This window comes from Bombus terrestris, chromosome 5 (assembly GCF_910591885.1).
Source record: "Bombus terrestris chromosome 5, iyBomTerr1.2, whole genome shotgun sequence".
NCBI lineage: Eukaryota > Metazoa > Arthropoda > Insecta > Hymenoptera > Apidae > Bombus > Bombus terrestris.
The window spans coordinates 9,905,431-9,926,892 of NC_063273.1; the positions used below are offsets into that span (position 1 = coordinate 9,905,431).

Genomic DNA, 21,462 nt, shown 5'->3' on the forward strand with positions numbered 1-21,462 from the left:
AGCAAAATTATTAAATGATTCAAGGATTAACTCAGCGATATTAACTATTGTGCCACTTTTTTGAAGAAGTAAACTTTATGTTTCAAAAAATAGGTACACATTAAACAAAGAAATTTTTGTTAGTATTTTAAAATTTCCGGGAAAAAATTCATTATAAATTTTTATAATTAATTTTTCTTTGAAAAATTCTTATTTATTTATAACGATGATAACTAATAATTCAATTTTTTATGGCGAATTCTCTAATCATTTCTCATTAATACTATACAGTAGTTGTTTCAATGATTCTTCGTTAATAGTTTGTAAATTATTTGTGTTGTTATCTGCACTAAAACTTTGTTCTATATCAGTATTAAACATATTCATTTCCATGATATGTCCTGTATTTCTAAAAGTATCATAAGATTTTGATATATCTCCTTTTTGTGTGGGAGATGATACTCTTAAGTGTTCCATTTCAGCAGTGGGTGAAGATAGTCCATTTTCAAGGGGAGACATTACCATTGAAAAGAAATCATGTGTATCTTCTTGAAATGGTTTCTCATTTTTTGATTGTATTGCTTTACAAGTGTCAAAGGGTTTCTTAAATATAGAACTATTAGGAATGTCAGATTTCCACATATTCCCTGTTTTTTCATTATCATTGTTTGTCCCTGTACATTCTTCTAACTTCTGTTTTTTATTTGTAATGTTAGTATTTGCAATAGTTTGTATTTTTTCAATGTTAGACTCTTTTGTTAAAAGATGCTGACCTTGAGTATTTATTATTAACACATATTTGTTTTCTTCATTATTTACAATATCTAGCATCGTTTGATTTTCTTTTAAAAAATCCTTTTGAGTTTTACGTATATCATTGTGTATACCTTGTACATCTGGTAAATTTACTGACTTCTGATCCATGATATTTGTTTGTTGTACATTTCCTGTTTGTTGTGCTGGGCACTTATGAGTTCTTTGACTTACCTATAGTAATGGATAATTAATAAAATCATAAAAGTATTTCTTTTTTATTCTGATATACCTTGTATCTGAAGCTTTTTCCACATGTTGTGCATTTATAAGGCATTACACCTGTGTGAATTCTACGATGAACCAAGTATGAAACACGTTGACGAAAACATTTTCCTAAAAAGCAAGCATCTAAATTATAAAAAAGATGATGTCATATTTATGCATCTATTTTTTCATTATAGGAAGGAGCTTTTAATTATAAAATTCTCAAAATATATGCTGTATGAATATAGTTATTACATACTTCTAAATATAAGCAGTATTTGTAGTAGATATAATAAACTACAAAACATTGTTATACATACATTGCAGAAACAGAACAATCCATATTAAATTGTTAGTAATAACTGAAAACAAAACATGCATTATTTCAGTTTTTGCAACACATTTTTAAATAAAATTCTTACAAAAGTTAACATACCACATGTTTCACATGCAAAAGGTTTTTCTCCTGTATGAATTCGTTCATGATTATGCAAAGTAGATAATTCTTTAAATGATCTGCCACAAGTTGTACATGTATAAGGTTTATCATCTTTATGGTATAATCTATGTTTATGATATGACTGCTGGAAAGTAAACGTTTTATTACATATGTTGCACTTATAAGGCATTTCTCCTGAATGTAATCTTTTATGTTTTTTTAGAAAATATTTCGTTGTAAACATTTTATTGCATACATCACATTCCCATTGTTTAGCTTCATGTGTTTTTAAATGCTGCATTACATGTTGTTCCTAAAATAATAAATTTGTTTTATTTTGTACAAAAAGATATTCAAAGAAACATATTTACCACCTTCTTAAATTTTTTTCCACATGTGGGGCAACTAAATTTGTTTTCATTAAGTATGAGTTCTATTTGTCCACCTCTGACCAAAGAACCTGAAAATATGTTTATGTTAATGTTTGTTAAATAATAGATATTAATACGCTTTCAATGTAATAACAAATTACCTAAATTATATCCCATATGTGCTACTCGCATATGCACCATTAAACTACCTCTCATTTTAAATACTTTAGAACACAAGTGACATGAATAATTCTTAAGTAAATTTTCAGGCATAACATTTAAATCTTTTTCATTGATCATATGTATTAATTGCTTATGTAAAAGCAAAATATTATGATCAGGAAAATGAAAACCACATATATTGCAACGCTCAGTCTTTTGTTTTGTTGATAATGTTTTTATAAGTTTTAATTGAGGTAATATCTCATTATGTTCAAGACTTTCATTTTGTCTTTTATTACATACAACAGATGAATCTTCTTGTATATTCCTATCATTAGCTTTTTCCAATGGTATATTGGTACATGTACTTATAATGTTTGGAAATTTGTTTGTTATTATCATTTGTTCATTGGTACAAGGTTTATCCACAGATCTTCCCATTTTGTCTGCTACTTCTTTGTTTGGTTGTTCACAATGTTGATCCTCTATCCAATTTTTAAATGTTTGGACATTTTCATATTCTGTTTCAGAATAATTTTGTACAAATTTTACATTTTTAATGTTTTGATGATCAAAGTACTGTGTAGCATAATCTAATTTTATTGTTTCTTGTAACATTTGTTGAGGCAGTTTTTCTGATTCTATTTCTTTATTCCTTTGAAGTGTATGTATCTCTTTATTTCCACAAATTGAATTTTGTGGAAATGTAATTTGAGATATATGATTCAAAGAATTTTGATTTTGAATAGAAACTTCTGGATTCAAAATTGAAGCTTCATCTTTTGTATTTTGCAGACTTTGCGAAGATATTAAACTATTTTGAATATTTAAGTTATTCTGTGAAAGTTTATTTGAATCTGTAATTTGTATTTTAGACATATTCCAATCTTGAAAAGTAATACTTTCTACATTATTTATTATTGGTGGATTATGAGTACTGGTAATAATATTTGTATGTTTCAATGACTCTGTTGTATTATTATTACTTAAATTAATAGTGTGGCTGAATAAATGAATAGTAAGCTTATCAATACCAAGCAATACTTCATTACACACAGGGCATGTAAGAGGTCGTGTTGCTACGCTTATTAATCCTGCTCGCAATGCATCCAATGTTAAAAAACCTGGTTGTGAGCACAAAGGACATGCTAAAAGTCTTGCACACATGTTTCTTACCAATTTTTATTTATAATGTTTTTTATTCAAAATAATATTCATAATAGAGAGCTTCACATTGTTTTCTTAATAATAGAAATGATAAATAATCTTTCCATCTTTTTTGTATCAATAAAAATTAGCTTTTATACAGACTTAATGTTGGCTATAAAAGTAGAGAGTGTTTGAGATACAAATTTAAAGTAGCTGATTAATTTAAATTTAACATTGTCATCTGTAATATTATTGGGGTTATGCCTGAACTTGACCCAATGGCACAAATTAAAGATCAAAATCATACCTCATATGTTAATAAGTATAGAGAAAAACTCAATGTAAAGCGAAAGTTTTTCTTTTTTAAAGTGCACAAAATAGAACAAAGTTTTATATATGACAATTTAATTATAGAATGAAGATTTCAGATATTTATCTGGGATTCCTTTGATTCTTTGTAGAGTATATGTGATGTTCTTGAATCTATATTTAGACAAGAAGCGGGACATTTAAGAAGAAAATGTGGTAGAGTCAATAATGGTTTTATTCAATTAAAAAAGTATAAAGCTTATACATTTATAACAAGTGAGAACATATACATAATAAAAGGTATTTATTTTAATATACTGGACATTTGTATGGTGTGCCATCCTTACAACAATATTCTCTTCCAGCAGAAAGATTTGTATTAATCCATCCACTGTTACAATTTTTAATAAATAAGTAAGCCTAATATAAAGAAATTATATAATATAATGTTGTTTAATAGTTAATTTGAAGCTATTGTGAAACATTAAAATAAAACTTACCCTTTCCTTATGACAGTCATATTTTATTGAATTACATAGTATTTTAGGACTGTTTGGCAGATGTTTAATAATCTATAGTAAATATTTCATATTTTGCATTATTTGAGATAAGAAATTAACTGTATCATCAATAAAATATATGTATGGTAATAATTTTGTATTTTTATAGATTAACTCACAGTGTCCAAGCATTTATTTGTGCACAGTTTATTCCCAGTTGGAGTACATGAAAATGATCCAGGCAAATCATGAAGAATAGCAGGTTCTCCTGTAGGTGGTTCTTTGCCATCCTTTTTAAATTGTCCACTTAAAAAAATTCCACAAGCACAACCAATTGGAAATTCAGTAGTTATAATTTTAAGAGTATCATTTAAAACTTTTATTTTAATTTGATCTGCTGATGCAGATAAGAAATAGAGAATTGATAACAGAAATGCCAAATTCATCTTTTCTGTAAAAAAAATACTTATTTCAGATTTCTCTTATGAATAAGATTATTTTAATTAATAATTACCAATAAAAGAAAGCTGTATCTAAGTATATTAAGAATATATAAAAATCTGTACTCTAAACTGTGAAGTATTAATAAAGTATACAAGTATATATTCAGTTTAATGATACTTACATTAATCAAATTGTCTGCATTATTTGCATGAAGTAATGAAAATCAATAAGACGTGCAGGTTTTGTTGAAAGCGCTTTGTTTTGTAAAATCAGCAATTAAAATGGGTCACATTCATAATAAGCAATATTTCATAATACTGCAGTACTGTAATCATATTGTATTTAAAAAAAGTTTGTTTTATTCTTTTAATATGAATATAATCTTAAACTACAAATAAATATATGTACAACAATAAGATCTAGATTACTTTCTTGTTGATAAGATTATACATATTTGCTTTATTATGCATTGATATTTTATAACTTTTTGATAAGTTTTGCATTTCCTTTTAAAACTATTTTTTTTCCATTTGCAATACAAATATATTCACATTTCATGATTTTTCTTATAGAAACAATTTGCACTTTTATCTCTATTATATCTCCAGCATAACATGGTGCTGGAAATGTAAAGGTTTGTCCAACTACTATGGTTCCTGGGCCTGGCATTTTTGTACCAAGTACTCCTGATACTAAGCCATTGAGTAGAGCACCATGAACAAGATTATTTGATGTCACAAAATGTATTGGATTATAATCACCAGTTAATTTTGCAAAATTTAGTATATCATCTTTGGTAACTGTTTTAAAAACTGATATTTCATTTCCAACTTTCATAGTGTTTAGAATATCTGAAGGTCCTGTACAATATCTTTGCACATACCTTTTTAGCAATTTAAAGAATGGCTTTGAGAACTTCATTTTACTGTACAATTGAATTATAATATATAATTTTTTAACTACTTTTTTTTTATGTATCAAGGTATAATTAGGTATATATCCTTCCAAAATATTTTCTATGTATTTTTAGAATTTTCAACTTTATCCTTTATTTCAGTGCAATCATTTAAAAATATTGTTGCTAAGTTTTTAATACGATTACTTTCATGATTTGACAAATCAGATATTTTTCCAATTAATTCAGTTGTTACTTCACTCTTATAATCAGGGGTAATTAAAGATATTAAACTAGTAATTACTGAAAGTATGATATCTTCATCTTGTGAAGAAAGTAATGGTGTTAATAGACAAATGCCTTGGTTACGTAAAATGTATAGTTTATTTATTGGATCTAAAATATAATCCTTTTGTTAATTAATAGTTATCACAAGGATGTACTTTTTGAAAATAAATCTTTTAAACCACTATATACCTACCAGCACATACATTACAAATACCTCCTACTGCAAAACGTACTAATTTTAAATTATTTTCTGACAAAGCGTGAAGGAACAAATCAATTATTTGTAGTTGTCTTATGTATCCATAATTGATAGGATCATAAGCAAAATTAGCAAGGTTTGCTAACACTTGTTCCTTTGCTTCTGTAGAAATAATTTATTTTCTATAATTATGCAATATAATAATTATATAATTTTTTTATGTAAATTACCTTTAGATTTAGTGGTCTTTAATTCTGTAACTAAAAGTTTTAAGAAATCATAACGACCAATAGAACTTTTCCCAGTACGTTTTATTAATTGTTCCTTGCTAGTAAACATGAGAGAATAATTTTCATTTATATTACTTAGCGAAATTTCTCACTCATGATATTTAATTCATGCTATTCCATTACTTTATTTTGAATTTTTTAATCACTATTTTTAAACGGTGGACGTGGTAAAAAAGATAATTTACAGTTCCTCATGTACAAAAATTTCACTTTCTTAGGTGTTTCTTTCGCTCATAATATTTTCTACGATTACATACCAAAATTTTTTAAATTTCTTATATGTTGTAACGAAAACAGGAAATATTAATTTCGCAGCGTATTATGTTATAGCAAGCAGTCGTTAAGTAATAAGATTATCCGGATATGATGGTTTAGGATAAGTGTCAATAAGTACATTATATGTGACTGCATCTGTATTTAGATCATAGTCGATGACCGGATGTGATTTTGATATAAAATTAATGCCATTGGTAGACAAACTGTTTCTATTTTATGTGTTGTTATTGAAACCAATCAGCAGCTTGATATTCATAACGAACGTGGTGTGCGTTTAGGCGCATATTTGAACATACCATTCCTGTACCCATATTCCTATGAAAGTAAGTAGAGAACGTCATTGCGAAGTCATGGTTAACACGTAGCCGGTGTTCAACGTGTCTTAAACTCCTAGCCTAGGCATAGTGATTTGATAATTTGTTGCAAGCAGCTTGATTTGCAGCGTGTTGAATAGAAATAAATGTTAATATGTTCATGGCAAATGTCTGTTAAAATTTCACGGAAATATTTATCATTACATTCAGAAATTTAAAGGAAATATGTTGCCAAATAGAACATCCATTACAAATATTAGAAAAGATATGTTCCCTGACAAGAAATCGACGTCTAAGCAAATGAAAACTTCTACGTTAACAAACGCCGCTGGTCTTAGTTCTCTTATTACTTTTACTGTTTTGTTACTTGCTTGGATCTCAGGATTTGCTTCTCGGTTATTCGCGGTGATACGTTTTGAAAGTATCATACATGAATTCGATCCCTGGTACGTATTTTTAATTATTATTAATTTATAATAATTATTTAATTTAATATTTTTTATTTAATATTTACCTAACATTTTGTTCATAAAAAATAATTTTCATATTTATTAATAATTTAATTGATAAAGTAAATTAGCTTTACATATATGTGTACATATAATGTTATTATAAAACATTACTATAAAATAAAATATTCTTTTATAACATAGGTTTAACTACAGAGCTACAGCATATATGGTACAACATGGATTCTATAATTTTTTAAATTGGTTTGATGAAAGAGCATGGTATCCGCTGGGTCGTATTGTAGGTGGAACTGTTTATCCTGGATTAATGATAACATCTGGATCTATACATTATATATTACATTCTTTAAACATCCCAGTGCATATAAGAGACATTTGTGTATTCTTAGCTCCAATATTTAGTGGTCTTACAGCCATTTCTACGTACTTATTAACAAAAGAAATATGGAGTGCAGGAGCTGGTTTATTTGCAGCGTGTTTTATTGCAATTGTACCTGGTTACATTTCAAGATCTGTAGCAGGAAGTTATGACAATGAAGGCATTGCCATTTTTGCACTACAAATTACATATTATCTGTGGGTTAAGTCAGTTAAAACTGGCTCTATTTTTTGGGCTTCTATGACTGCTCTGTCCTACTTTTATATGGTATCTGCATGGGGTGGTTATGTTTTTATCATTAATTTAATTCCACTTCATGTTTTTGCATTATTAATCATGAATCGATTCAGTAATCGTCTTTTTACAAGTTATACTACATTTTATATTCTGGGACTTTTATTGAGTATGCAAATACCATTTGTTGGTTTTCAACCAATAAGAACATCAGAACACATGGCAGCTGGAGGTGTGTTTGGATTATTAATTTTTGTGGCAACTCTCAGGTGTGTTGATATAATATGTTAGTATAATTTTAATATATCAAATTCTGTAATACAGTATATTTTATTATTATAGATATCTAAGAACTGTACTTACAAAATCTGAAATGAAATATTTTGGAGGAGTGGTTGTAGTTACAGCTGGTATTCTTTTGTTTATTTTAATATGTTTGACTTATACCGGTGTTATTGCACCTTGGAGTGGAAGGTTTTATTCACTTTGGGATACTGGTTATGCAAAGATACACATTCCAATAATAGCATCTGTTTCTGAACATCAACCTACAACATGGTTTAGCTTTTTCTTTGATTTACACATTCTTGTTACAACATTTCCTGTGGGCTTGTGGTACTGCATTAAACGTATCAATGATGAACGTGTTTTTGGTAAGATTTACGAAAACAATTCTTTATTAATTTACTACACAAATATATTAATTATAATTATTTTACAGTTATATTGTATGCTATAAGTGCTGTTTATTTTGCTGGAGTAATGGTGAGGCTTATGCTCACTTTAACTCCAGTTGTTTGTATGCTTGCTGGAATTGCATTTAGTGATCTTCTTGAATTATTTTTCAAAGAGGAAGACAATGAAAGAAACGACCGAAGTAATAATGGAAGTGAAGAAGAAAGTGAAGAAGAAAGAGAAAGAAGTCCTGGTAGATCACTCTATGATAAAGCTGGTAAACTTCGTAGAATGAGACATGAAAGATTTAGGGGTAATGGAGATGGATTAGGTGTTAATCTTCGAAATGGTGTTGTCATTGGTGCATTTGTATTAATGATGATGTTTACATTGCATTGTACTTGGATTACAAGTAATGCATATTCTAGCCCTTCGATTGTTTTGGCATCATATAGTAACGATGGAGGTAGAGCTATTCTAGATGATTTCAGAGAAGCTTATTATTGGTTAGCACAAAATACACCAACTGATGCTAGGATTATGAGTTGGTGGGATTATGGCTATCAAATTGCTGGAATGGCTAATAGGTATATATTATTAGAGAATAAAATGTGCTATTTAAATTTTTTTGCATATATAATACAATATAATACAATGTGAAGCATTTTCATTTTAACATAGAACTACGCTTGTGGACAATAACACTTGGAATAATTCACATATAGCTCTAGTTGGAAAAGCAATGAGCTCAAATGAAAGTGCTGCTTATGAAATTATGACATCATTAGATGTAGATTATGTATTAGTTATTTTTGGAGGAATGATTGGATATTCCGGAGATGACGTTAATAAGTTCCTTTGGATGGTACGAATTGCTGAAGGCGAACATCCACAAGATATTCGTGAAAGTGATTATTTTACTGAAAAAGGAGAATTTCGCGTGGATTCGGAAGGTTCACCTACCCTTTTGAATTCACTAATGTATAAATTAAGCTACTACCGATTTGGGAAAGTAAAGATTGATTATCGATCACCCTCTGGTTATGATCGTACGCGTAATGCCGAAATAGGAAATAAAAATTTCCAGTTAACATATTTGGAAGAAGCTTACACGACTGAACATTGGCTTGTTAGAATTTACAGGTAATTTTATAGATGATAATAACAAGATCATAAATTAATTTTATAAATTTTATAATTTTTATACTTATAAATTTCAAATGTCCTTATTCAAATCCAATTTTAGGGTGAAAAAGCCAAATGAATTTAATAGACCAAGCATTCCAATATCTAAACGAATTGTTGCACGAAATGCTAATTCATATGTTAGTAAAAAGGTGAGAATTCTATTTCTTATGCTAAACAATTAACGCAGTTAAAATATTTACTTTTGTTGAATTCTTAATCGTATCGTTTTTCCTTCTTTAAATCATAACATTGTGTAATTTTGAAATGTAGTTGAAATCGTGGGGTGGGGGACATTAATGTTACAGACACCACGTCGCAAGAAAGGTTACATAAAAGGCCGGCCAACTATTATTAAAGGACAAAAACCTCAACGAAAAACTACGTAACATACATTTATTATCTAATTCATAATAATTTTCAAATATAACTTTTATAATAAGGAAAAAGAATTATACACCGTCCCTTGGGTCTACCACAAATTATACCTCAAATTAAGATTTTAATATCATTAAAACTCGAATCAATTAAATATAGAATAAAAGAAATTTTCAACACTGAAAGCAATTGGGACAATTTTTTAACAAAAATGATCTTTAAAAAAGCGATCATGTTTTCAATTTTATTCATTACACTACGAAAATTTCTTATTTTTTCAAAATTATGAAATATTATCTATGTATGACTACTTTACATATCGATTAGGTAAAATATAATTTCTATATGGTTACAGTATATGGTGAATTTCTATAATTGAATTGAATTGAATATAATTGAATTCTATATTCATACAATTTAAATCTTTGTACTTAAGTAGTCTCTAGCTTTTTGCTTACGTGATTTTATGCATATTATATTCTGATTGCAAATTACGAAAATGAGCTTTGAATTATCACATGAGAAATATGATAAAAGAGTTAATGCGTAAACTTTTCTTATATCCGTGTAATGCACACTAAACATTAATAAGGAAAATTCACTAGTCAAACTGAACGAAAAAATGGGAATGTTTATTATAAATATCAAACAGGTGAGATCAGAGGGATTAAATATGTGTTATGTATACACAGTTATACAGTATTGTATACTATTCTTGTTGAACATTTGTAAGAAGGAACTTGTCACTTAAAAGCATTGTACATTTAATATTTGATTTATTTTTCCTTTTTTTTTTATAGAATTTAAAAATATAGAAGACAAATTGAATTTTATGCAATGGAAATATGCTTTTAAGTGTAATGTATTATTTTATCTTATAATTTTTTGATTGTCCATTGTTCTAGCACTTTTTTTAAGTACAGTGCTATAGTTCACATGTTTCATTCAAATTTGAAATTTATATCTTTGTGATTTACATTGTAACCATTCTTCTTATTATAAAACATATTGTTTATTTATAATATGTACATAATCCAATTACTATTTTTAGCAATTGTATGTATTTCAAAGATCACAAAATTATAGTTAAAGCAATGTTAAGTACGCAAAATAGCTGTGTACACAATCATTGTGTATATTTGATTATAAAGAAAACAAAAAAATATAAATGAAACAAGGTTGTAATACATATCACTGATAACATTATTTTATTTCCTATATAAAATTCGGAAGACTAATGCAATTATATTAGAAAAATGGCAAGCATTAAAAATTATATAATAATGAATTATATATGAATATAATAAATATATATGTATATTGTGTATACTAAATGCATATTTAGTATACACAAGAGAGTAAAAAAATTTGTTTATATAATTTGCATACTTTTATTTTATGTTATTTGACAAAATAAGATATTAATATAATATTTGAATTCACTTACCTTTTTTTTTAAATAGTAAAATATTAATAATTAAGCAATTCCAATTTTTTTCGGAAAGGATGGACTATATCAACAGGTGGTCTTTTGTAATATATTAATAGGTTATAGTCTTAAATGTCAAAATCAGCTGATCACTGGTAACAACTTTTTGAAGGTTACTAGATTTATGAATTTTGATTGTCTTTTGTAATGCCTTATTACACAAATATAGAATCTAGTTATTTATTAATTCAAAAATTAAATGTTTGAATAAAATCTCGAATAAATATAAAATATGGTTTGGTTATGTAGCAATATGAAAATTATTGCTCTTGACATTGACTTCATCGCTTTTTATATTTAATACATGCATAATTTATTTTATTTTCATTATTCTTTTTACGTATTTAAGTAATATTTATGAGATTTATATATAGATTTTCTACATCTATATTTTTTAATTAAGTATAATATCCTCTTAGAGTATGTTAATTATATTTGAATAGATGTAGATCACGCACTGTTTATTACTTATTAATTATCAAAAGATAATATCTTTTTTATGCATTTCATATTCTACAAAAAAATAATAATTCTATGTTACGTGAAATTTTCAATGTTTATTGTAAGAGGCTAAAATTTATTTAAAATCAGCTATTTCAATATTTCTCGATACATTATATTAATTACTATCATTGTAAATTAATCAATTATATAATTTATTCTTTTAATATTAATATCAAGAAAGTTGGGTAAAATGATGTTACTAAATAACATAATATAATATTCTATATATGTCATGTTATACATGCCATATTTTAAAATATTAACGAAAAGCTATACATTTATGTAAATCAAATATAATTATTCTGAATGCAATATAGCATTAAGGAAACTAGATCATACAATGGATGTTTTAAGATTGAAAAATGAAATATTATTATATTTGTAGTTTTATTCATACTATCCTATTTTCTAAAAGAAAAGAAGTAGAAATGAAATTAGGTTTATTATATACATAAAATAGTTAAAAGGTTATGTCAAAATGAATAACGAAGAACAATCTAAACATTTCCAATAGAAATAGTCGAAATCATGTAAATATATGTTTTCGTAAATTATCATTTAAAATTAGTTAACACTTAAAGTGGACATAAATTATTTGTATATCGAATTCATAATGATAATACAGTGAATTCAAAGATTTTTCGCATGAGAAACTGTTCGTGTGTGCAGTGTCCGCCATTTTGCTTTCTTTATATCTGACATGTCTTTCTAATGTTATTATCGATGAATGCTAAAATTTGTGCGTGAATCTTCAATCTCGTTGGAGTGTATTTTGTACGAAAAAGGTCGGATTGCTTCTGATTGGGCAACAACCTCCATTACTGTTGGGAGTAATTTCCATTGTCCCAACCTCGGTTAAACTAAACGAAACGAGTTCATAAAGAGGATTTCGTGATAGTATTTGTGAATAGTTTACCCTTGTTATAGGGTATAAATATGCTGCAAGATTCATCCTATGAGTTTTTTTGACTATATTACTGAAACTTAATTATAGTATTTTGCAAAGTGTCTTATTGCCTATATAAGGAGTGAACATAACCAAACAGTGTTGATATCCAACATCATGTACTCATGTCAACACTAGAAATAAAATGTTTATTAATATGGCTTTGAATTGTCAAAGTTTGTCAGAACTTTTAGAATTCACATTCAATGCTTTAATATTTCATGTAATGAAATTGTTTGAAAATGTATAGGGTATATTTAGTGTGAATTGCTATGCGAGGCAAGGATTGTTTTTATCCTGATCTAGCCATGGACTAAGTTCACGCTTATTGTTTGAACCAGGTGACTTTAGTAATCATCTGATACATATATGTACAGGAATATGTGAATTTAAACTTATACTTATAGTGATATATAGCTTTAATTGATCTAGATATTATTGACTACTAAAGTATTACTTGCACTTTTAAAACACACAATAAATTTTACTGTCATTTAACTATACAAGATTTTTTGTAAAATTCCACTATAAAATTTGATACTAAATAGTAGGTAATCAGTTTTAATGTTTCTATCAAAGCATAACCCATGACGAAACTAAGTTTTGTACATATGCAGATACATGTATATAAGTTGGGTGCGTATTAATATTATTAGCATATGTAGTGGATATGACTATTTTATAAGTTATTATACTTTGTACAAAATTTCATTTTGTTAGTTGTATTACCTTGATGCATATGTAAACATTAATGTCTAAAGCAAATACAAAAACAATCAAACTGTGATATAATACAATAAAAATAACTTTTTATTTTTTTATTCTCAGTATTATGAATTCAGAAATATTTATGTATGGACTTGGATCTAGGCACATGGTTTGAACTAAGTTTTATCTAGATAGGAAAAAAGATTTAGAGGATTTGAGAATGCAGGTGGAACAAGATACAAGGAAAGCGGTAATCAATGAAGGTCCCCATATCCGAAAACTCAAACATGGACAATAAATTGAAGTTTTCGGATCGGTTGAAGGCTTTGCTGAAAACTGAGGCTCGTCAAGATGTCGATCCATATATTTTCAGTGAACCAGAGCCATTTGGTACAGCAACAGGAAGAAATGTTTCAGTAGTGTCTTCTAAAAATTCTAAAGTAATGCAAAATTGCAAAAATAGTAAGACTAAAGAAAAATGTATGAAACAAAGAATAAGGATAACATCCGTACCAGATGTGGAATTCAAAGCTGTACAAGACCGTGCTGTAGAATTAGATGCTGATTGTAGTGTTGGTGGTGGTGGCAGTGGTAGTGGTGATGGTGAACATATAGATTATAAATTTGCAAAAGCAATTCAACAAAAGCAGCGTCATATTGAAAATTTACAAAGACTAAAAAATAGAAAGCAAAGTCGGGACCATACACTATTGTATTATCCTAGAGCTGGGGATGAAATATCAGATAGTGACTCTAGTGGAGATGAAATGACAATTTATCAACGTTATTGGTTTTCTGGAGAAAGCACTTCAACATTGAATCGTTCTGCACGCCTTTCTCAATTGCGTTCCCAACTAAGAAGAAGATTACTTCAGTTACATAAAGGTGGGACAGACTCAGAAATTTTGTTACGTGATAGAGCTAGATGTCTGCTAGAAGCTGCTTGCAAGGATCCTGCATCTACAGCAAGAGCTTTAAGTGGTTCTCCAAATACAAGTAAAGTGGTTGACGGGCCACTTCTAGTTGGTGGGCTTTGTGGAGCTGAAGGATGTCAACAGATATCTTTGCCCTGTACTCGCCATTGTTCTCGTCATATTATGTTGAATGGAGATCAACTTTTATTTGAACATTGCACTGCCAAATTTAGTGATAATACACAATGTTGTATTCCTGTGTTTGATGTTGCACATGAATTACCTCTTTGTCCAGAACATGCAAGGAAAAGAGATAATTATCATCGTAAAGCCCAAGAGTCTAAACCAAAGAAAGCTCGTAAAAAACCAACATCTCCTACAATTCCCAGGCCTAAACCAAAATCTAGGCCAAAGAAACGAAAGCGGCCTCTTGCAAATAAACTTGAGATTAAAGATCCTACTCTAGTACATGAAGAGAGTCAATATTTGAATCAAATAAACTCTAGTGAAAATCAGACAAAAACTTTGAATAATTTGAATACTGTAGCACAAGGAACTTCAAATTCTGCTAACTTAAATTTAGGATTAGGACTTGGTCTTGGAGGAGGACTTAAAGATCTGGGAGATCATGAGGTGTTTCCTTCTTTGGATCCTGCAGAGCATGATTTTGGCAATGTGCTCAACAACTTACCTGCTGATGCTTTTAATGACCTCTTTATTGGTAATTATAATGATATTTTGTATTGTGTGATATTAATTTATATAAATATGTTGTGTGAAATATATTTATTCTTATGAATTACTTTAATTTAAAAATAAAATAAGATTTATATTTTCAGAAGGCAGAAATGGGGAATATGAACCATCAAGAGAAGAAGAAGAAGAATTGGAGCGAGCATTAGAGGCAGTGGATAAGGATGTACGGAATTTGGAAAGAATGGGGCAAACGCATGGACTTTTAGAGCCAGCTTTATTGGCTCAACTTATGTCAGATATTGCTTCGTAGCCCCGCCTATTTTAGTAATATAATAATTTGAAAACGAGTTCACGTGTGTTCCTTACAATATAGAAAAAAATACTGTTTGTGTATGTGCTGCTAAATGTAAGATTGTGTTATTGACTTTCGTTATGTAACTATAAAAATCCGAGATAATGGCAGGGATTGACATACAGAAAGTAACAAAAAATAGTTAACTATTACTAATTTAATATAAATTTCATTGGGTACAATTACATCATATAGTTAGATTCTCATAAAAAGGAAGAAAAGAGATCATATTTCTTATAAATTCTACAAATTCCATCCTTGCTAAAAAAGTAATCACGAAAAAATCGTAAAATCATCTTGTTCTTTTATACATTTGTGAATTATTTTGAATACAATTTAAAAGTTCAGTTACAGTGTTGTAGCTATAATGGTATAACAATAAATACTTTTTGCTTATGAAAGATACAAAAGTCAAAAGAAAAAAACAGTCCTACAAAGTAATTCTACTATATTTGAATTTTTCAGGGCACATAAATTTATTTTTACATATTGCTTTATTCACTATTAATGATTTTTATTTTGTTTTTAAGTACCCTGATATAGCTGCAAATAATAGTCATTAATATTTTGTAAAAATATAATCAAGTGATTTTATATAATTTCTCTAAGTTGTATAAAGTTTCTATTTTAAACAGAGGTAAAGTCTTTTGTTAAAAGTCAGTATATTATTCAGTTCGTTGTATGTTTTGATATGAATATAACTTAGGTTTTGTTTAAACAGAAGTTACAAGTTTTAACAGATTATTTTCTACTAAGAAACTTTATTTATAAAATAGAATTGCATGAACACATGACTGAACTTAAAAAAAAGTACATATACATATAAATGGTCATATTCATTTTTTATCATCTGCCTGCTGTAATAATATATGCGAGTAATCGCAAATAATCTTATTGATATATGCATAATCACCACTATCATCATTTTCTTCATTTTGTATTATAATCATATAGATAAATGTTCAGTAATAGATAACTGTAACATATAATTAAAGATTCAACTTAATAAGAAGTGCCGAAATAGTTTCATTTTTGATATCTTTAGTAATTGTAATATGATTCAATTTCTTTTGCAGCCTATAAGAAAAGATGACACGTGATATATTATTTTATTATTCAAAGTAAAAATATATAAAATTCAGATTAAAGAATTGTAAGAGGGCACAGATTCTGAGAAAAAAAACTAGATTCCTCTGGTTAATTATAAGAACAACTAAATCATTTACTGCCATTTAACATTTAAATGATTACAACATAGCTATAGTATTGACACTAGAGTTATCTACGTACATGTAATATTTTCAAATGTACACAATATATTTCAAATTATCATAATTTTAATACATATCGTAATCGAAATTAAAGAAAAAGAACTATGTTGAATCACTTTGTAGACTATAAATAAATGTCATTAGAGAGTAAAGCAGCAGAAAAAACAACTTACTTGTGACACTAGAATTGTACAGATTTTTGTGAGATCTAGTTTTTATTATCAAAGTTTCTGTGCCAAATGTACTATTTAAGATATTAATTTTTGTACGTTACATGTGCGTGTCATTATTCATAAATAATAGGTCGCAAGGAAGTATATCTTGAATAATAAATGTTTTAAATGTAAACCAATGCAAATGGACAGTAATTTGCCACTTGTAAATGGACAGAAATACAATATAATTTACAATTTAACCCATATTGGGATTAAATTAATGTCGTATATATATTGTTATTATATATAATGGTAGTAAGTAGGTACAGTAATTATTTATATAAGGACAATGCAAAATTTAATCTTAAAACAATGCATTGCTTCAAATGTACCTATATATGTATCTCCTTGTAAAATATCAGCATTAGTACGCATTATTAGGCATTACCAATTATAATAAGCATATTTTTTACATTGTCTTATTGTACTCAGTTTATCCACCCTTATCACATATCCTAAAAGCGTTATTTTCGAAATATGTGTCTATGTTTAATATCTTATGCGATAAAAATAATTATCAGTATTTTTCTTTCTAAATTTTTTCAATGCGCGTTACGAATAATTTTAAGTAGTTTTCCATATTTTGTATTAGTTATCAACAGTTTTCTTTTTATATAATTAAAAATATAAATACTTTGTATTTCTTTATTCATTATTACTCAATCTTACAAAATAATATTAAATGTAAAGAAATTAAATTATTGCATGAAGTAAATTTTTTTAGGAAACCAAATATAGACACATATTTTCAAATATTTAATTGTTACTAATTCATACTAACTTTAAGTAATTACACGAAAAATAAAACAGTTTTGAAATAGTAATCAACATTGATTTGTGTTCTATTTATTTTACTTTAATTCAACAAACATACTCAACAAAAATTTGTTGTTTGTTATTATTTGTTGTGTTATAACGATATATTTGTATATATTTGTATATCTTTTAATTTGTATTTGTATATATTATATATATCATATGTTTAATTCAAATAATACAAATTTCAAAATTTTATTTATTTAAAAATATAACTAACGTAAACTAAGAATTTGTAACATTTATATTTGCTCACATAATAGCATAGAAGAAGTTTATAAATTTTCAATTAAAAGAGAATGTTATTCAAATTACGATAATTTATATTATGACACAAATATGCTTATAATTCTTAATTTATTTTCAAAAAAATAATTAATCTATCATCGTTGCTATTGAGTATGTATCCGTTTCTTTATATCCTTGCCGTTTAATTTCTCTAATCAACCACCTTTTCCTTGCTTTTTGACGCGCAATTTTGTAGCCTTTTGGTGAAATATTAATTGTTCTCGTTGAAAAGTCTTGTGTTAGATTGGGTTTGGTTTGAAAAGACGGAAGTCTTTGTACTTTTATAGATATTTGCTACGATATTAAATGTAAAAAATATGACATTAATGTATCATAATAAATGCATGTATTCAGAACATTTTTAAAAACTTACTGCATCTTGCATTGTATCCTTAACACTTTTTTTTTTTTCATGTTTTCTTCTATCTGATAATTGAGTTTTGTCTTGTTCTTCGTTTTTTTCTTCCAGAGGCATTAGTAGGATATCATAATTAGTTCTATTTTCTCCTAAAATTCCTACTTTTATTCCCAGTTCATGTAATTTATCTTCTTTAGCAACAAGTGCATATTTCAAATAAAGAATGCGTTCGTCATTTGAATTGTCCTCTATTCCTGTAAACCATAATGCATTATTTTGTTTCTTTTGTAAAGAAATATATAAAAGTATGTAATATACCTAAAGATAGAAGACGATAGTCAGAATCTGAGTATATCAATCCTTGTATTAAGGGTGAATTTCTTAATAATTTTCTTTTTACTTGTATTTTGTGACCTTGTAATACTTGGATATCATTAGGTAACATATCTTGAATGATATGACTTCGTCTTTCAGCTATATTATATGTTTCAGTTCTAAATAATCTGTGCAATTCTATTTCTAGAACAAATATCCTATTTTTTGTTTGAATATAATTATATATTTATTATTTTATAGATAGTTTATGTTTTCTATTTTATTATAGTTTTCACTCACCAATCAAACTGAAATACTTGCGTTCTAAAGCTATCCAGACAATACGATGTGTCATACAGATTAATACCTCAAATATTCGTAAATCCTTTTCTCCTTGAGATTGTGTCACAGATGGAGCTCCTTTTTTTCCACCAGTCATATGATGATATTGTATAACATCATGACAACCTACTATTAAATCAGCATATTCTCTACCTAAGACACAACGAAGAATTTGCATTTCTTCTGCATATCTATATCTATAGCCTTGAGCCAAAGGATTTGGTGCTTTTTTCATAGTAGCTGTACGTTCTTTCATTAATTCTTCCCATGTTATCACATAATATTGAAAATAAAGTATTGCAGCTCTCAAAAAGCGATCCACAATTGGTAAAAAGAAGAAATTCACAAATTGAGGACTTATGTGACTGATTAATAAATACATTACAAGATCCTTTATATCTTGTAAAATAATAACATTTGGTTCATTTGGAGCTACCTTCCTTAAATAATATTTCCTAAATTTGAGCTAAAAACGATATATTTTTGAAATAAACAAATTACAGATATTGTAATTAAATTCCTTTACTTTTTATTATTTACCTTATCACGTTGACTTAAGGTTTCATGGAAATTTAAAATCAAGTATGAGTGCGGACAATATACCTTTGATACATGATTAGGATCAGATTGTAGTTTAGTCTTTTTGGTATGCTCATCCTCAGTCTTTTGTGTACTAATATTTAAATATAGAGAAAGATAATAAGTAAAATAGCTATTTGTTGTATTTTATTTATGAATAAATTATCTTTTGGGATGTAATTTATACAAACATATGAGGTATTTGAATTTCTAAAAACTTTATTACCTTAATAAAAGTAATCCATCAGAAATTTCATCCCATCCAAAATATCTTTCTTCCATTTCTAAATATCAATATAATAAACTAAAATGATACGTTTCATTCATAATAATGGAATTAGTAAGAAGTCAGGTTAACTAAAAGAAAAATGAAGAGCAAATTAACACTCAATACTACATAAATTAATTATTGATTGCATATACATACATATATATATATATATATATATATATGTATATCTACTTCATAAATACAGATATATGATAAAAAGGAGAATTACATCAATAAGGAAGATTGTAAACATACATGTATGTATTGTGAGCAAAATAATTATCATTGAAAAAAATCACTTAATTTTTAATTCAAATTCGTAAGACTTAAAATACACGCATATCTACACATATACGTGTACAATGAAATTATTTAATTATAATTGTATTTCACATATTAATAAAATATAGACATAACAACTTAATTAATTTTTTCGAACAAAATATTTTATTTATTACAATATTTATAATACAATTATTATTTACTTTTTATTTTTCTACACTTTCTTTATCAGCCAAAGGATGTTTTGGGAGGGAATTTAATATTGATTGATCTTCTGCGAAAATTGCTACGCTTGGTAGTAAGTAATATGGTACATCATATTCAATCTTTTTTTCTAAGTTAGAAGTATAATGATGTACTCTACATCTGACTTTAACTTCCTCAATATTATTAATTTTGACAATAACATAAAATTCTTTATTTTCAATGAGTAAATCAGGTCCAGATATAGTCTTCTCTGGAAGAGTTATAGCGTATTCAGGTACAATGTATCCTTCATTACGAAAAGCTACTTTCACATGCCATTTTTCTATAGTCCATGGATGGTCCATGGACATTATTACTGGTAAATAACATTGAGATAATATGCTTATTGTTTTTTCTACAAATTGAGAGCTATATTTAGATAATCTTCTCTGGATATCTACATCTTCGATTACATATTTTTTAAGATTTTCAGGAGTTGCATATACAGCCAATTTTGGTAATATCAGACTTTCATAAGCTTTTTGAGAAGATACTGATACCTTCTGACCTTTTTCACCAATGTTTTTTACACTCTCTAACAAAACTAAATCAATCTTTTTTTGTTTCCTTTGAGTTGAATGCTCTACAAATTCATAAATGAAATGTTTATGTGTTAACCGTGGTAGCTTCTCATATTTTTTATGAAGCGGTACTCGATATTTTCTTTTTAAGATATACGTGTTCTAAAATAGAAAGCAATAATTATTCACCTTTAAACGCTTAGTCTTGTATTAATTTTCTGCAAAATAGATAATAAAATATTACCCGGTTTTGTTGCACTAATATATTATTCTGACGAGAAAGAAATGTTGATTTTAAATAATTCAAGCACAGTTGCGTATACTTTAACATATTTACTTGTTTGTTAGGTACAACTAAAAAGCATACCATACAAGTTGATATTCAATTTTAAA

The 21,462-nt window shown here is 27.3% G+C and overlaps 7 protein-coding genes across 15 annotated transcripts; 2 read left to right on the top strand and 5 right to left on the bottom strand.

Moving 5' to 3' along the window:
• Positions 1–171: 171 nt before the first annotated feature.
• On the bottom strand, positions 172–3,592 carry LOC100648393 (zinc finger protein ZFP2). Of its 5 annotated transcripts, none has more exons than XM_048405808.1 (6): positions 3,148–3,592; positions 1,971–3,065; positions 1,813–1,898; positions 1,436–1,751; positions 1,025–1,128; positions 172–966 (listed from the first exon to the last, which is right to left on the bottom strand). In XM_048405808.1, exons 2-6 carry the CDS (start codon positions 2,848–2,850, stop codon positions 247–249), a joined length of 2,106 nt encoding a protein of 701 aa, XP_048261765.1. In that variant the 5' UTR covers positions 2,851–3,065; positions 3,148–3,592; the 3' UTR covers positions 172–246. The 5 variants fall into 5 exon arrangements, with proteins under 5 accessions (XP_048261765.1, XP_048261764.1, XP_048261763.1 ...); XM_048405807.1 differs by having other exon boundaries at positions 1,436–1,580; positions 1,695–1,751; positions 1,971–3,592; XM_048405806.1 differs by having other exon boundaries at positions 1,436–1,583; positions 1,695–1,751; positions 1,971–3,592.
• Positions 3,593–3,646: 54 nt separating this feature from the next.
• On the bottom strand, positions 3,647–4,696 carry LOC125385091 (follicle cell protein 3C-1). Its single transcript, XM_048405810.1, has 4 exons — positions 4,555–4,696; positions 4,109–4,380; positions 3,930–4,001; positions 3,647–3,849 (listed from the first exon to the last, which is right to left on the bottom strand). The coding sequence occupies exons 2-4, from the start codon at positions 4,373–4,375 to the stop codon at positions 3,739–3,741; spliced, it is 450 nt and encodes a 149-aa protein (XP_048261767.1). The 5' UTR covers positions 4,376–4,380; positions 4,555–4,696; the 3' UTR covers positions 3,647–3,738.
• LOC100649690 lies at positions 4,555–6,440 on the bottom strand. The gene is given in 4 exon segments (XM_020862964.2): positions 4,555–5,389; positions 5,392–5,664; positions 5,750–5,917; positions 5,986–6,440. Coding segments are annotated over 4 exon segments (1,089 nt in total). The 5' UTR covers positions 6,095–6,440; the 3' UTR covers positions 4,555–4,850.
• Positions 6,441–6,446: 6 nt separating this feature from the next.
• LOC100647181 (dolichyl-diphosphooligosaccharide--protein glycosyltransferase subunit STT3B) lies at positions 6,447–11,145 on the top strand. Of its 2 annotated transcripts, none has more exons than XM_003395649.4 (7): positions 6,447–7,081; positions 7,289–7,987; positions 8,061–8,371; positions 8,440–8,980; positions 9,075–9,536; positions 9,640–9,730; positions 9,887–11,145. In XM_003395649.4, exons 1-7 carry the CDS (start codon positions 6,861–6,863, stop codon positions 9,965–9,967), a joined length of 2,406 nt encoding a protein of 801 aa, XP_003395697.1. In that variant the 5' UTR covers positions 6,447–6,860; the 3' UTR covers positions 9,968–11,145. The 2 variants fall into 2 exon arrangements, with proteins under 2 accessions (XP_003395697.1, XP_048261762.1); XM_048405805.1 differs by having other exon boundaries at positions 9,852–10,060.
• Positions 11,146–12,406: 1,261 nt separating this feature from the next.
• LOC100651002 (INO80 complex subunit D) lies at positions 12,407–17,463 on the top strand. 4 transcript variants are annotated; one of them, XM_048406091.1, is made up of 3 exons: positions 12,407–13,531; positions 13,795–15,238; positions 15,357–17,463. In XM_048406091.1, the coding sequence occupies exons 2-3, from the start codon at positions 13,861–13,863 to the stop codon at positions 15,521–15,523; spliced, it is 1,545 nt and encodes a 514-aa protein (XP_048262048.1). In that variant the 5' UTR covers positions 12,407–13,531; positions 13,795–13,860; the 3' UTR covers positions 15,524–17,463. The 4 variants fall into 4 exon arrangements, with proteins under 4 accessions (XP_048262048.1, XP_012163794.1, XP_012163795.1 ...); XM_012308404.3 differs by having other exon boundaries at positions 12,408–13,531; positions 13,724–15,238; XM_012308405.3 differs by having other exon boundaries at positions 12,408–13,236; positions 13,724–15,238.
• Positions 16,307–20,157, bottom strand: LOC100652276. Its single transcript, XM_003395607.4, has 6 exons — positions 19,976–20,157; positions 19,711–19,843; positions 19,129–19,636; positions 18,832–19,032; positions 18,529–18,767; positions 16,307–18,449 (listed from the first exon to the last, which is right to left on the bottom strand). Exons 1-6 carry the CDS (start codon positions 20,029–20,031, stop codon positions 18,243–18,245), a joined length of 1,344 nt encoding a protein of 447 aa, XP_003395655.1. The 5' UTR covers positions 20,032–20,157; the 3' UTR covers positions 16,307–18,242.
• Positions 20,158–20,444: 287 nt separating this feature from the next.
• On the bottom strand, positions 20,445–21,451 carry LOC100646140 (39S ribosomal protein L9, mitochondrial). The gene is made up of 2 exons (XM_003395640.4): positions 21,314–21,451; positions 20,445–21,231 (listed from the first exon to the last, which is right to left on the bottom strand). The coding sequence occupies exons 1-2, from the start codon at positions 21,437–21,439 to the stop codon at positions 20,509–20,511; spliced, it is 849 nt and encodes a 282-aa protein (XP_003395688.2). The 5' UTR covers positions 21,440–21,451; the 3' UTR covers positions 20,445–20,508.
• Between the last annotated feature and the right edge of the window lie 11 nt (positions 21,452–21,462).